Below are 16,273 nucleotides of genomic sequence, written 5' to 3'. Positions count from 1 at the left end.
CAGAGGAGGGCTATGGACAGTTCAGAAAGCGCCTACCAGTGATATCATCAATGGGGAATCCAAGTTCATAGAAACTGCAGGCTTTCTCCTCCTGGAAAGTTAGCATGCTATAATAGAAGCCATTGTTCTCGCATTCATATAAAATTAAATAAGACATTTGAAATGTCACACTCACTGGTAGGCAGGTTTCTGAACTGTTCACAGCCCTCCTCTGAGACACAGAGAGAGTAGCCAAAAATTGTACCATATTATAATAATAAGCATTAGTGAGGAACAATTATATGAAGACAGGTTGAAATGGATAACGTGTCACGTGGTCCTTTAAGTATAGAACTGAACAAAATGTACTTTGTTACTGTCCACCATTGGTTCATGTGTTCATTATTTAGTTTGGTCTGCACATTATTGTGACCAAATTTCTTTCTTTACATGTGCTTTTAGGTATCTGTATGGTAAAGAGGTGGACGGAACTGCCTACGTGGTGTTTGGAGTAGTTCACCAGGATAAAAAGAAGAGTTTTCCCCCGTCTCTTCAGAGAGTGCCGGTTAGCATAATATTGTCACATCCTGTCTGTTTGTTTGCATATTGTAGAATATTGTAGAATCCTCTGGTCTGTCTCTAATTCTTCTCTCTATGTTCTCTATCATTTTGTCTTGAGTTCTTTTTTTATTTTAATGCTACGTTCAAACTGTCTGGTGAAAGTGATCCGATCTGCTCACATTTGGCACAAACTGGATAATATGCATTATGAACATGTAAAGAAGAAGAAGAAAGCACTCACAAAAGCACTCAGTCTATATCTAGACAATGTCTATATGGTTACTCCCAGTCTATTAATGTGTGTGTGTGTGTGTGTGTGTGTGTGTGTGTGTGTGTGTGTGTGTGTGTGTGTGTGTGTGTGTGTGTGTGTGTGTGTGTGTGTGTGTGTGTGTGTGTGTGTGTGTGTGTGTGTGTGTGTGTGTGTGTGTGTGTGTGTGTGTGTGTGTGTGTGCGTGCGTGCGTGCGTGCGTTTTGATGCATGTTTTTAGGTGGTAAGAGGTGAAGGAAAGGCCATCTTGCTGAGGAAGCACATCACAGACGTTTTCCCCAATATCAATGAACTGGTGGAGAGCAACATATTTGTGTCCGTCAGTGTGCTGACAGAGAATGGTAAGGAGGGAGAGAGAGAGAGAGAGAGCGCATGCGTGCGTGCGTGCGTGCGTGCGTGCGTGCGTGCGTGCGTGCGTGCGTGCGTGCGTGCGTGCGTGCGTGCGTGAGTGAGTGAGTGAGTGAGTGAGTGAGTGAGTGAGTGAGTGAGTGAGTGAGTGCATGTTTGGGCATATATTTATGTTAAGGTCGTCTGTAAATGTGTGAAACTTGGCATAGCATTTGCCTGCTCTTTCAGGCGGTGAAATTGTGGAGGCACAGCTGAAAGGCATCCAGATAGTCACATCTCCTTACACCATCCACTTCAAGAGGACACCAAAGTACTTCAAGCCGGGAATGTCCTTTGATGTTTCGGTAATAATAATAGCTCTGATTTATAGCGCTTTTACCAAAGTCACTTTACATTTAAAAAATGTTCTTTTTTTTTATTAGAAAAAACAAAAGTCTCCACTGCTGTTGGATCAATGGCTACTATCTCCAAAAGGGAAACCTTTATGACATTCAGACACACACTGACTTCTTTTGTACTTTGCAGTTTGGGACATCGTGTCCCACAACTTTAAAACATGTTGTTGTTTTTTATATGTATTTGGTCGCGGCCCCCCACCTAAAAAGATTTTGTGCCAGGGACCCCCATATGAGATTTCTAAATTATTCAAATTTGTTCACAAACACATTTTGCTGGGGGACCCCCTGGAACCCTCCTCAAGGAACCCTGGAGGTCCCCGGACCCACTTTGAGAACCTCTACCGTTCAATACTTTTGAGAACTTGATGCATGGTTTGAATGGTCACATGTACTGTATATTAGGTTATGGTTATGAACCCTGATGACTCTCCGGCTGTGAACGTGCCTGTGGTGGTGACTCCTGGGGGCTCGAATGGGCAAACGTCAGCCAACGGCATGGCCAAGGTCACCGTCAACACAGTAGCAGGGGCCCCACACCTGGACATCAACGTAAGTCTCTAAATTGGGCATGTCATGTGTTTTTGTTTTTCATTTGTTTGTTTACTTTCTTTTTTGACTGTAATATGTTACCAGAACTTATTCTCTCTCTCTTTCTCTCTTTCTCTCTCTCCAGGTAAAGACCGCTGATATAAAGATTCGAGATGACAGGCAGGCATCAGCTGACTACAGAGCACTCCCATATACTTCCAGAAGCAACAACTACCTCCACATAGGTAAAAAATAAAAATAAAATAATAGACAATATACTTCTGGTAGCTTGCATGCATGCATTTCATCATTTTGTTTAAACAGTAATTGTTGTACATTAAGTCCTGTTATTGTTGCTAATATTTCAGGTGTTGACTCAACTGAACTGAAATTAGGAGACAATATGAAAATCAACCTGAACCTTCCCAGGCATGCAGCTCCAATCCAAGACATCACATACCTAGTGAGTTAAGCTGAGTTTGAGACCCCATATGTATGTGTCTGCATGCATTTACTTGTTTACTGTATCTGCTACTCCACTGGTTCTCAACCTTTTCTGGTTCAGGGCCCACTAGAAATCTCGAAATTGTTCGTGGCCCACCCATCTGACAGCACTTAACACGGCAGTCTGTTAAGTGGTCAAATGGGTGGACCGCGTGCATTTTCAGAGCATGTTTATTTCATTGATCAATCAATCGATTGTGTTCCTGCTTGGATCAATGGCAGTTACTACCTTTCTGTATAACAATGAAAAGTATTTTTTCAAGGTTTAAAAAACAACAACCATGTAATTCTTTTTTTTTCTTTTCTTTTTTTTTTTTACAAATATACATTTCTTTTTTTTCTATTATCATTACAATCGTAGTTTTGCCATTTATTTCACGGCCCACCAGGTTGAGAACCACTGGGATAATGTGTTTTCATTCATGACTTCAGATCCTGAGCAGAGGCCAGTTAATCAAGAAGGATCGTTTCAAGAGACAAGGCCAGTCCTTGGTGACTCTGTCATTGGTCGTTACCAAGGAAATGCTACCCTCATTCCGCATCATAGCCTATTACCACCTTGAAACCAATGAAGTGGTGTCAGACTCCGTTTGGGTGGATGTAAAGGATACCTGCATGGGTTCGGTGAGAGACACACACACATGCACACGCAAAATAAGTGTCACTGAATGATGATAGCAGAGAACAGTGGTTGTCTCAACTACTTGTGTTTAGTTTAGTGTATGAGATTGAAGGAGGGCATTACACCCTTTTATAGCAAAACCCAGTGATTGGTGCTTGTGCGTAATCTACTTATTCCAATATGATTTATGATTTACCTCTCCCACTGTCTTTCCCTTTCATTGTAGTTGAAGCTAGAATCAGCTGTAAAAGTGCCATCGTTCGAGCCTCGAAAGAAGTTTATCCTGAAGGTCACAGGAGACCCAGGGGCCATGGTGGGACTGGTAGCTGTGGACAAAGGCATCTACGTCCTCAACAACAAACATCGGCTCACCCAGAAAAAGGTATTTTGTGTGTCGTGGGAACTGTAAGGGGCTTCTTCTTAAATCATAATGGTGGTGCTTCCCAATATTACCATTATGGATTATACATTGTTATCTCATGTTCACTGTTCAATATTTCTGAAAACCTGTTTAAACTTCACCATTATAATTCTTTGATTACAATAGTGAAAATGTATATATTTTTATAATTAGAAACCAGTCTGGTTTTAGAGCAGTGCATCAACAACAAATGGCCATATAGTAACTAAAGTCCTTAGCTGCAACAGACTTTAGTTAGGGCTTACCATACATAGCCATTGTGTGCACAATGGCCTTAATTTGCTTCCTCAAATCATGGGTTCACAGCACTAAATTGGCACTTCTAATTTGGTTAGAATTTATTTTATTTTAATTCTAGTTTATGCGGTTAAATCCCTTTTTTTTTGTATAATGAATAAAGCAACTGCTATTTAACGTCAAATATTATAATATATTGTGCTGAATTGCTGTTTTGCATTTGTGTGTGCTTCAGGTGTGGGACCTAGTGGAGAAGTATGATACTGGCTGTACAGCAGGTGGGGGAAAGAACAGTATGGGTGTGTTCTATGATGCTGGGCTCTTGTTTGCGACCAGCGCTGAGGACGGGACTCCATACAGGCAAGGTAAGGGCACTTATCCTCATCCTCCCATCCATTACTGCTCCTCCACTTATATTTTAGTTGTATCTTTATTTAGACAGACAGCTTGCATGGAAACTGTGAGTAGGGGAAAAGGAACGTTTTACTTATCCTCTAGTCTAGCACCACCCTCAGGTAATATTATAAACTTTTCCCTAGATATCACATCATCACAGATTTCAGGCCAATTTACAGTTATAAGGAGCAGCATGGATTCTAGGCTGCTGTGTAGTTTCATAAATGTTGCTGTGTAGTTTCATAAATGAATTTTACTGGTGACGTTTAGGGGTTGGCCGTAGCTGAGAGGGTAGAGAGGCTGTTGCCGGTTGGACCCTTGGCTGGCTCTGTGTACTGTATGTGTCGATGAGAAAGACTCTTTACCCCTAACTGCTGCTCGGGTAATGGCAGCCATAGTTAGAATGGGTAAATACATACAGTAGGAAGAATTTCAGGTGTATGCAAATACACCTGACTTGACAAATACCTCAACCACAACTACAGGGGATACTTTTCTTTGTTGTTGTCCTGGGTGTTTTCATTTGTATATTGACCTATAGGGCTACAGCTGCCAGACATCTACAAATATGTATTTATTTGTGAGTTGAGCAAGCATGCCCTTTGTGGGGTTATGGTTAGTGTGATAAGTTAGAATCTAACTTAGGTTAGGTAATCTAACTGTTAGATTACCTGGTGGTAGCTGGTAAAGAATAACCAACAAAAACAAGTGATTCTCAAACGAAAATAATCACATTGACATTATTTGTTTGAGGTTGATGCATTCAACACACACTTGTCTTATAAGCATGAAACAGACTATAGGCCATTGGCTCTCATTTCATTGCATTCTTTCTAATTGTCAGCCTTTGTTGTATTTCCAGAATTAAAGTGTCCAGAAATCGTCGCGAGGAGGAAACGAGCCACAACCGTAACGGATCTCAGGAGAACCCTAGGTAACTTTTAACCCCTTAGTTGACCATAGGATCTCAGGAGAACCCTAGGTAACTATGAACCCCTCAGTTGACCTTAGGATCTCAGGAGAACCCTAGGTAACTATTAACCCCTTAGTTGACCTTAGGATCTCAGGAGAACCCTAAGTAACTATTAACCTCTTAGTTGACCATAGGATCTCAGGAGAACCCTAGGTAACTATTAACCACTTAGTTGACCGACCAGAGTCCCCCAGGACTCTATACTAAGGTTCCTCCAGTTTCACTCTTATACTTTAGCAAAAAAAAAGGCTGATCTGCAAGTTCACAAATTCTAATATTCACTGTTGATAGACTGTACTGTACACATATCCATTTTTATATGATTCATTATTGATAGTCTGCACACTTTATGTTCATTCATATTCTAAGTATTGATAGACTGTTAACAGACCATGCATACTGTATATCCAACATACGGTTGATAGACCATATATATATATGAATATATTCACTGGTGATAGATGATAGATTCATTCACAAATGCAATTTTTTAAGATTACGTTTTGGCGATTTTTGCTTTAATAGATAGTTAGTAGAGTAGAGACATGAAACTGATGTTGAAGAGAAAAGAGACATGACTGAGCCACCAGGAACCCCCATACACTGTACATTATATTTTGTCGATGAAAAATGCAGCGATGGTCACATGTTTGTCATCTCCCTCCCAGCGGGCCCGTACGCTGATGATAAACTGCAGTATAGGTGTTGTGTGGATGGAATGAAAGACACCCCACTGTCATATGACTGCCAGCGTCGCAGCGAGTACATCAGTGACGGTGCGGCCTGTGCAGAAGCCTTCCTGCACTGCTGCAAACAGCTGGCCGGCCAGCGAGCGGAGCAGAGAGAAGAAGAACTCCACCTGGGTCGCAGTAAGAAACCTGGGTTCCCAAACCCTTCATCTCAAGACTCCAAAAGAACATTTTGGTGTCTTCCCCCGCGACCCAAACTTACGAAAATACTCTATGAAGTAACCACTTAGGCCCTATTTCAAAAATAGTGAAAATAGCCTGGCTTGGCTATTTTCACTATTTTTGTACGCCACCATTGTACAACAAAGTGTAATACACGGTTTTGTGGTTAGTCCGCTTTTTTCAATCAAAAAACGAAACAAAAACCTGCTTGTAGATTAAGTTGGTTATTGGTTCTATAGTGGTTTCGATATATATTTTTAATTGGTCAGCCCTTGTAGCTAGTAGATAGTCCTCCAAAATGACAACAGGAAAGTGACAGAGATGAGGATGATGACATTTTCTTTCCTATATTACAACTTAGGTGAGGAAGATGATGGTTATGCGGACAGCAATGAAATTGTGACCCGTACTCAGTTCCCTGAGAGCTGGCTATGGAAGGATGTCCCACTGCCCAAATGCGACCGGAACGATCCTAACTGGTGAGGCAAACCCGCGCGCACGCACGCACGCACGCACGCACGCACGCACGCACGCACGCACGCACGCAGACACCACCTTGGTAGTAGCATCCTCTGCCACCCTTCCTTTGTCTGTAAATATGTTTACAGATATGTATTGTATTGAATTGTATGTATCATATGTATTACTGATGAATTGAGTACACAATGGACCACAATGGAAACAAGCCCCCGGGAGCTTTTTGTGTTATCCTTTTAGCATGACTTTAGACCGTATTACCTGTCCTGTACTGCTAACAAACTTGTTAATAAAGTATTCCATCAATCAAACACACACGCGCACACACACACACACACACACACACACACACACACACACACACACACACACACACACACACACACACACACACACACACACACACACACACACACACACACACACACACTCACAAACAAACTCAGAGACTCTCCTCTCTTCTCTTTCAGCGTAACCACTACTTTTGCGAGAACTGAACCACTACCAGATTCCATCACCACCTGGATAGTCACAGGCATCAGCCTGTCCAAGACGCATGGTGAGAACTGCCTCCTCTTGCCTAGTTAAAATGTCATACAGTGTAATAATAATAATGGTACCTGGCTGCAGAGCTCTAAAAGGCCATGTGAATATAATAATAACTAGACCATACCCGGTGAAGGGCGCAGGCGAAAGTAGTTGCAAAGTTGGGGTTAATGCACGTCCTGTCGCGCGGTTTCTCCCCCGCGCGCGCCCCGTCGTGGCGCCCCCCTATTTTTAAGTATTTTTACTGTTTTTCTCAACTTTTAGGTATTTTTAGTGTTTTTATCAATCTTTAAGTATTTGTACTTAGTATTTTCAGTACTTTTAAGTATTTTTACTCATTTTGAGTACTCTGAATTATTTTTACTCAAGGTATTTGAGTATTCTCTCCGTCCCTCTCTCTCTCTCTCTCCATCTCCCTATTTTCACAACGCATTGCAAGGCATTGTGAGCTTGTAGATCTGCTATTTTCACAACGCATGGCGACGCGTTGTGAGCCTGATGATGAGCTATTTTCAAACATTTTAGTACTTGTACTTTTGGAACTTTTAAGTATATTTTGATGGCAATGCTTTTGTACTTTAGGCCTTTTACTTGTGTCAGAGTACTTCTACATTGCAGTATTGATACTTTTACTTAAGTTGAAAATGTGAGGACTTTGTCCACCACTGGGCGTTTTTTTAATGTTATAGGGGGGTGTTGTGATTTATTTCATATAAATGTAATTGCAGGAGTAGTTAAAACAGTTAAAAAAGGAATGTATTAATTTAGAGTTTAAGAAACGCATATGATTATTTCATTGCATGGTGTGTGTATTTGTTGCAACCTTTATTGTGAAGGAACCACCGGAAGTGCTAAGCTATTCATTCCGTGTTTGTACATCCGGTAGATGTGTTGTTGTCGTTCGTGCTGAAAGCACGTTGATTGGGGGACAGGGCCACTACCATGATCCGAGGCTTCTGGTGGCGCAGTAGGCCGCGATTCCCGCGAGCTGCGTCCGCGACATCGTGACATTGTGTCACAGTCAGAAACCCCCAGAAGTCACCAAATTAACACTGTTCAACGGGCTAATTATGTTAGCCGTAGCATGCTAATTGCTAACGCTACCCAGTTGCAAATTTGGGGTTAATGCACGTCCTGTCGCGCGGTTTCTCCGCCGCGCACGTCCCCGCGCGCCCCCCCCCCCCCCCCCGGCCCGCGGTCACCCCTCCCCACGGGCGTATATATGTATATATATATATATATATATATATCAGCACGGAGAATGGCGTAGGCATGTTACTCGCCCGGCCCGGGTCCTGTGGCAAACTTATTTATTCAGGCTATTTAGTCAGCCTGTGGCCATGTTTCCCATTCAACCCGAAAAACCCCCCTACGTCCAGCTTCTCCCTACGTCCGCTGCCATTACTGCTCCCGGTTTGGCTCCAATGGGAAACATGGCCACAGGCTGACTAAATAAGCGATTTAAACGGGTAGTTTAGCTGGCGACCTGAAATATTATGCGGCCGACCAAACCTTAAACATCCGTGTGGTTTAGAATCTACCATTAGTTTTGGGATACGATGTATACAAAAGGGTAAACAGCGGAGCCTTGACGGACGTTCGCCCGATCCTGGAAGAGAACGACATAGAACCTCATCTCGCAGCGGAGTGAGAGGTTCTTTATGGAGCTAGGTAATGTGTGCAGCGTGTGTGCGAGAAGAATCTGGAGTGTTTAGTGGGCGGGGTCTATGGTGTAGCGTCGGCGTCGGTGTTGCCATGTCCGCCGATTGTAAGCGCTGTAGTGGTAATATTGGTGGTGTTGTGTTTTGGCGTTGGTTGTGAAAGTGCAGGTGGGTGTGGGGACGCGTTGTGAGCTTGTAGATCGGCTGTTTTCCAATAGGCAAGGTATATGTGTGAAGGCGCTTCGTTTGGCCTTCTTTTCATAGACCTCGTTGCTTGTAGGGTTCGTTTGGTTTGGCCTTGTTTACTGCTTGTTTCTCTCGCGAAACCTGGCAACGTTGAGTCCCATACACACACACACACATGCAGGCGCGAAGCAACGCATGCGCAGTCTGATCGGAGTCCCAAGACCCCATCCACCGTCAGGTTACTAGAATTATAGTAGGATAATTGCAAACGCAGCGGAAGGAGGCGCGCCTTCGCAAGTGGAGCTCACTATGAAACCCTGCTCGGGTTGTGTGACTGTGTGCAGTCTGTGTGTCTGTTTGCAGTCTGTGTGTCTGTGTGCAGTATGTGTGTCTGTGTGCAGTATGTGTGCAGCCAAGTAAATGTCCAATATACACGTACCATACATCAAATGAAAGGTCTTTGAAAACTGAACACACCTGTCAAGGTTGCGTTTAAGCCCGCCCCTTCCCCCGGAAGCCACGCCCCGGAGAAGGCTCCTAAAAACTCCCCATTGAAACCCCATGTTAAATGAAAAGTGTCCGAATCGCTCCCAAACTTTTTCTACCCCCCCTAAGTGGGGGTCTACGAACAAATACTTCGGCCTCGGATTTTGTCTCCGCCCCCCGGAAGTGGGTGAAACAGGCACTTCAAACACACAAAAATGTTGGGTGAATTTTTCTAAGACGCTCCTTTTAACGCAGAATTTTTTTGTTTTTTTTATTTATTTTTATTGGTAACTTTTTTTTTATATATTTTTTTCATTATTATTAATTTTTTTTTGCGTTCGCTTCCCACGTTCGCGCGTCTTACTTGTAATAATAGGGTATTAGGGTATAGGGTATAATAGGGTATATAAATGGTACCCGGTAGGGTATACGGTATAATAGGGTATATAAATGGTACCTGGCTGCAGAGTGAATATAATAATAATAATAATAAGTGTAATAATAATAATAATAATAATACACTTATATTTAGAGCACTTATTAAATCAAAGTTACAACGTGCTTTTCAAAAAACAGAACAAATAATCAAATAAATTCAAACTACAGTTCTGAGTTTTGAGTCTATGAAGTGTTTTTTACGGCAAGGCTTCTAGTCTTATCCCATCCTTTCTTCTAAACGTTTCCTCCCTCCTAAAGGCATCTGTGTGGCTGATTCGTTAGATGTAGTCGTTCATAAGCCATTCTTCATCGATCTCAGGCTGCCCAAATCAGCTGTCCGTGGAGAGCAGCTGGAAATCAAGGCAATCCTGCACAACAATAGTCCTGATAAAGCTACAGTAAGTCATGTTCTTTTTGTTTGTTCTTAGTTCAGGACAGTGGTGGAAAAAGTACCCAGTATGTTTACTTAAGTAAAAGTATCAATACTGCAATATAGAAATACTCTGTTACAAGTAAAAGTCCGGAATTCAAAATGTACTTAAAAGTACACATTATGCAGAATGTCCCATTTCAAGTTTTTAGATGTATAAAAAATATTTTGAAAATGGCAGATCTGCTATCTTCAATGGCCTAAATGTATATAGGCCCAGGGCTGAAGTGGATAATGTATGTTTTGTAATAATAATCAATATCTACAATTTAACTGGTAACTAAAGTAAAGTTTTCAAATAATTGTAGTGGAGTAAAAGTACAATATTTGCGTCTGAGTAATGTAATGGAGTAGAAGTAAAAATACTGAAAACTGGAAATACTAGTAATACTAAAACTAGGTACTAGTAAAGTAAAAATACCTCAAAATTATACTTAAGTACCGTACTTGAGTAAATGTACTTTACACCACTGGTTCAGGATACAGTATAGTCTCTCAATGCTTCTCACCATTTTCAAATGCTTCTTAACAGTCTATACTGTACATCGGAAGCTCCACCAAAGCTCCCTGCCTGAGATGTGACAATCAGGGAAGATGATTGAACTGCTAATTTATACTTTGTTGCACAACCCTTTCATTATTTTCTTTTGTTCAAAATAGGTCATTTGTTGAGGAAAAGGTTTTGTGAGAAAGTATAGACTTTATAGACTTATAGTCTTTTTGGGAGCACAATTTGTGTCTTTAGACCTTAGCAGAGACAGTATATGGTACCATTTTGTCTAACCACAAATTGAACAGAAAAAAACATCCATTAATACAAATACAAAACCCTGCATAACAATGTTATTGTTATTATTGCTATATCTGGTAAATGTACATACCCCGTACAAGGCCACACAGGGGATGATGTGCCTCGCATATTTTTAGGTTTCCCTTTTGGAGAATAAAGCGGTGAACTTGAATCCCTATAGGTGCGTGTGGAACTCATGGAGGTCTCAGACCATGTGTGCAGTGCGGCCTCTAAACGTGGGAAGTATCGTCAGGAGGTGGAGCTTGGAGCCTACAGCACCCGGTCCGTGCCCTTTATCATTATTCCCATGAAGGATGGCAGTCACCCTATTGAGGTCAAAGCCATGGTTAAAGACTCACATTACAATGATGGAATCAGGAAGTTACTGCGAGTAGTGGTAAGCAAGACCGACTGCATTGTGTATTGGCATCAGTGTTGATTTTGACAGCATATTTTGATTTAGTTTTAGTCATAGTCTTTTGAATAAAATTCCATTCAGTTTTACTCATATTTTGGTAATCTAAAAAGTTTTAGTTTTAGTCTAGTTTTTTAGTCGAGTAAATATCATAAGATTATGTCGGCTAAATCTACAGTTGATTCAGTCGGCTAAAATCTATTTTGGCAGGCCTTGATGGCGTCGTAATGGCAGATTTTACACTTGCTGAAAATAGCCGATCTACAAGCTCACAACGTGTCGCAGCGCGACGCGTTGTGAGCTTGTAGATCTGCTATTTTCCGAGCTCAATACCCGAGCGCAACCAAACATGAAATGACTTGTCTTTTAGTTCTACTGGATCTCTTCTCCACTAGTCCCTCTCTAACATTTTCGTCTAGTTTTTATTGGTTGACGAAATGTCAATATATTTAGTCTTATAGCTTAGTTTTTAATCTAGTTTTTATTTAGTTTTCGTCAGTGAAAAAAGCTAGTCGACGAACATTTTTTTTCGTCATAGTTTTAGTCGACGAAATCAACACTGATTGGCATCCATTCAAAAACATATCTACAGTAATAGACGTGATGAGAAATATAAAACCTTCACGCTGCAATGCTCTCACTGCAGGGCGGGCTATACCCACCACCCCTAGTGAAGTTTGTAGCATGGAATGTTTTGGATGTGCCGTCCGCTTCTTTCAACCAGTCACAAGCAATTAATCTCTGCTCATTTTAACCAGTGAGAAGCAATTCAAAGTGTGGCAGCTGTTGCATGTTGTGGCTCCTTGTTCTCACATGCTACCTATGTTATTTACTGTTTGCTTGTCCACAAATGTAGAGAGCATGTTTTTTAGACAGACACTAGGTGTGATGTTTACCTGGTGTCTTACTTACTGTACATTGTAGCACTTAATTTATTTGTTTACACTCTATTTAGTTGATCATTTACCCTGTCATTTGTTGACTAGGGTTCAAGCCATTTACTCTGATCTTACAAGTCGCCCTGGCTAAATTGTATTTGTAGCAGGAAAAGGCTGATAGGCATGCTGTTTAATTAAGTGTTTATTTATTTATGTGCGCCAGCCTGAAGGAGAATTGATAAAGGAACCAACAAAGATAACTCTGGACCCTACTAAACACCTTGGTGAGTTAAATGTTTGGAATAATCTTCACATAAATATAAAATATTATGTATTTATTTAGAAGGCAACATGAACACTCTCCCTATGAAATTCAGGTGGTATACAGAAAGAGGTGATCAACAGTGGAATTCCTAGGACCGATGTCGTCCCAAACTCACCTTCCAGCACCCAGATCTCAATAATAGGTGAGATATCTGTCTGTCTGTCTGTCTGTCTGTCTGTCTGTCTGTCTGTCTGTCTAATATATACTATCTGTGTGTGTGCACTTTATGTGTGTAGGTGGACAGCAGATGAGTGTGTTTGTAGAGAATGCCATCAGTGGACACTCTATGGGCAGTCTCATCACACAGCCCGGGGGCTGTGGGGAGCAGAACATGATTCGTATGACTTCGCCCGTCATCGCCACCACATACTTGGACAAAACCAACAAGTGGGAAGATGTAGGTCTTAACAAACGCAATGAAGCCCTTCAACACATCACAAAAGGTAGGAATTAATGCAACTACTGTGTATTTATAGCAGTTTTCTCAGGATAGCTTTATTGCTTGTTGTTTTAAATGGCAATTTAATTTGAATTGAATAAAAAGATCACAAATTAGTGACATTTTCTGTCGCTGTTATTAATGTCGCTCTGTCATCATTATCCTTATATGAACATCATACCTGACAGAAAATCCCTATGCATGGTGGCTGGTGTTGATGTGCCTTCGGCCAAGGACTCATAATATGGAACCATTTTTGGTAGACCATAGCTATTAAAGGCGAGGGCCACCAGGGGGCACCAGGAAGGCCAATTAAAAAGGAGAGGAAAATTAAAGACAAAAAGATACATCACCACAGACCTCAGGGACATTTTTATAGCCCGCATCGAGTCGGTCAGATAGGCGTTGCCCAGAACTTCCGATCTGACCGATACGTCCGTATAAAGGCATATATGGAGATCCGGTTGTCCAGAGCCACAGATCCGACCGCTATGCCCATATATGATCATGCGCATATATCGTATATGGCACCAACCGACTTCAAACTCGGCACACACTGTCGAGTTGTTCGGATAGGTGGTTGTCCAGAGTCGCCGATCCGACCGATATGGCCATATATGGGCATGCATACTGATGACATCAGGGATCTCCATATATGGGCATAAAAGGGACAAGGACAGACAGATACAAAGATCTCCATACTGGTATATGGACATAAAAGGGACACAGGCAGACAGACGGATACAGAGATCTCCATATATGGGTATAAAAGGGACACAGACAGACAGGTACAACGGATACTGGCGGTAGGGCATGCATGCATGCAGGTATGAGGTTCATATAAGGATTATGACGACAGAGCGGCATTACCAACAATAGAATCTTGAAATTGAAGTTGAAGTACATTACTGTGTTCTGGTTTTAAATTGTGCATTAGCATTGCCTCCACTTTACTTCACTCTGATTAAAGCAGGAATGGGAAATAAGGCATTTATGTACAATTCCCTTCAAGACATTCAGTGTAAGCATTTACAGTATGTGTTTATTAACCCCAGCTTCTTTATGTATATAATACACTGTAACTTAATCTCTTTGGGCTATTTGTGTTTGTGTGTGTTTTAGGCTATGCAACCCAGCTTGCCTTCCGCCACCCACAAGATGGGTGTTTTTCTGTGTGGAGTGGAAAAAAATGCAGCACTTGGTAAACCCCCCCCCATACACACACACATTTTGGATCAAAGATAGATGCAAAGACGTGTTGAACAATGATGCTAAACTTGTATTCCCCCTCCTCTTATCTACTCTTTTCATTCCATTCCATTCCCTCTCCTCCCTTCACTTCACTTCACTTCACTTCACTTCACTTCACTGCAAATCTTCCTCCTACAGGCTGACAGCCTATGTAGTCAAGGTGTTTGCCATGGCCAGTAAGCTGCAGGTGGCAGTGCAAGACAGTGTTATTTGTGATGCCGTCAAGTGGCTCATTCTCAAAACACAACAGCCTGATGGCGTTTTCAAAGAAATCGGACTGTTTTACCACCGAGAGATGCGGGTATGTACTGTGCACTGAGCTAACAATTACAATTTACATTCACAATTTAGGCATTTAGCAGACACTCTTAATCTAGAGCGATTTACAATAAGCAAGGTAAACACAAGGTAATACATCAAACGCATAGAAATAGTCATCATAGGTAAACCAACCATCGTCTAAAACAGGAGCAAACTTTCCAAGAAACCTGATAGGTACGGTCATTCAGTTAGGAGGGGAACCACTTTAGTGCCGTCCCAGCGATGCCTAGGTCAGCAAGGGTGTCCAGGAGCAGCTGGTGGTTCACTGTGTCAAATACTGCTGTCCAATTGTTCAATTTGGTGACAACAAAAGGAGAACAAAAAATACTTGCTTGTTGCAGTGGTGGATAAAGTACTCAACCCCAGTACTTGAGTCAAAGTATAGATACTTCTGGTCAAATATTATATTATCTTCATCATGTTTGGTCAGCCTTTAATGGTACACAGTTTCAGGTGTACATACTACGAATGTACATGTTTCTGCAAATCTAGGGGGATGTCCATGGAACAGACAGTGAGGCCTCTATGACTGCCTTCGTACTCATCGCCATGCAGGAGTCACGCGATGTGTGTCATGCCAAGGTTAATGTAAGGAACTCACACACATGCACACACGCAAATACCTTGAAAATCTGTTATTTTTTTATGAAAACACTATTGTTCCTCTTTCATCCTCAACACAGTTTTGTCGTCCTTCTCTTACCTTACAAAATACACGGCTTCTATCTGACTTCATAGTCTGTTATTTCTACTTTGTGTCCAGAGTATGGCAGGCAGCATAGACAAAGCAGTGGCATACCTGGAGAAAAGAATGCCCAGCCTTACTAACCCATATGCTGTTGCCATGACATCGTACGCCCTAGCCAACGAAGACAAATTCTCAGAAGAAAGAAAACAGTTTCTCTACACGTTTGTATCAGGTGAGGTTATTCAAAGGTGACTATGAATGAAGTGTGTGTGTGTGTGTGTGTGTGTGTGTGTGTGTGTGTGTGTGTGTGTGTGTGTGTGTGTGTGTGTGTGTGTGTGTGTGTGTGTGTGTGTGTGTGTGTGTGTGTGTGTGTGTGTGTGTGTGTGTGTGTGTGTGTGTGTGTGTGTGTGTGTTAAATACAGTACATGGACAAATTACACATTTTAGATACTATGACTCATCAGTCTAACTACTATTGCATCTGCCTTTAGTCATTCAGAGTCAATGTGTGTGTGTGTGTGTGTGTGTGTGTGTGTGTGTGTGTGTGTGTGTGTGTGTGTGTGTGTGTGTGTGTGTGTGTGTGTGTGTGTGTGTGTGTGTGTGTGTGTGTGTGTGTGTGTGTGTGTGTGTGTGCGTGCGTGCGTGCGTGCGTGCGTGCGTGCGTGCGTGCGTGCGTGCGTGCGTGCGTGCGTGCGTGCGTGTGTGTGCATGCTCCTCAGAACTCAATCACTGGAACTCACCCGGAGGTCATATCTACTCACTGGAGGCCACAGCATATGCTCTTCTGGCACTTGTC

General features: G+C 42.0%; 1 protein-coding gene across 1 annotated transcript in view; it reads left to right on the top strand.

Annotated features, from left to right (window-relative positions):
* Window positions 1–16,273, top strand: part of LOC311054998 (complement C3-like) — a gene marked incomplete at both ends in the record, with an annotated part of 35,104 nt that overhangs the window by 7,250 nt on the left and 11,581 nt on the right. The window contains 23 exons of the mRNA XM_084071053.1: window positions 442–544; window positions 1,029–1,149; window positions 1,385–1,500; window positions 1,957–2,103; window positions 2,228–2,327; window positions 2,451–2,545; window positions 3,019–3,210; window positions 3,435–3,590; window positions 4,102–4,231; window positions 5,125–5,196; window positions 5,904–6,104; window positions 6,508–6,625; window positions 7,094–7,182; window positions 10,199–10,338; window positions 11,342–11,557; window positions 12,677–12,737; window positions 12,831–12,920; window positions 13,015–13,221; window positions 14,340–14,418; window positions 14,607–14,769; window positions 15,282–15,377; window positions 15,553–15,709; window positions 16,197–16,273. The exon at window positions 16,197–16,273 is cut by the window's right edge and continues 9 nt beyond it. Coding sequence (XP_083927179.1) covers window positions 442–544; window positions 1,029–1,149; window positions 1,385–1,500; window positions 1,957–2,103; window positions 2,228–2,327; window positions 2,451–2,545; window positions 3,019–3,210; window positions 3,435–3,590; window positions 4,102–4,231; window positions 5,125–5,196; window positions 5,904–6,104; window positions 6,508–6,625; window positions 7,094–7,182; window positions 10,199–10,338; window positions 11,342–11,557; window positions 12,677–12,737; window positions 12,831–12,920; window positions 13,015–13,221; window positions 14,340–14,418; window positions 14,607–14,769; window positions 15,282–15,377; window positions 15,553–15,709; window positions 16,197–16,273 — 2,926 coding nt within the window. The remainder of the gene's footprint in view (window positions 1–441; window positions 545–1,028; window positions 1,150–1,384; window positions 1,501–1,956; window positions 2,104–2,227; window positions 2,328–2,450; window positions 2,546–3,018; window positions 3,211–3,434; window positions 3,591–4,101; window positions 4,232–5,124; window positions 5,197–5,903; window positions 6,105–6,507; window positions 6,626–7,093; window positions 7,183–10,198; window positions 10,339–11,341; window positions 11,558–12,676; window positions 12,738–12,830; window positions 12,921–13,014; window positions 13,222–14,339; window positions 14,419–14,606; window positions 14,770–15,281; window positions 15,378–15,552; window positions 15,710–16,196) is intronic.

This window comes from Gymnoscopelus microlampas, assembly GCF_963454915.1.
Source record: "Gymnoscopelus microlampas genome assembly, chromosome: 2".
NCBI lineage: Eukaryota > Metazoa > Chordata > Actinopteri > Myctophiformes > Myctophidae > Gymnoscopelus > Gymnoscopelus microlampas.
The sequence above is the reverse complement of the archived record's forward strand: the minus strand, read 5'-3'. Positions and strand labels throughout refer to the sequence as shown.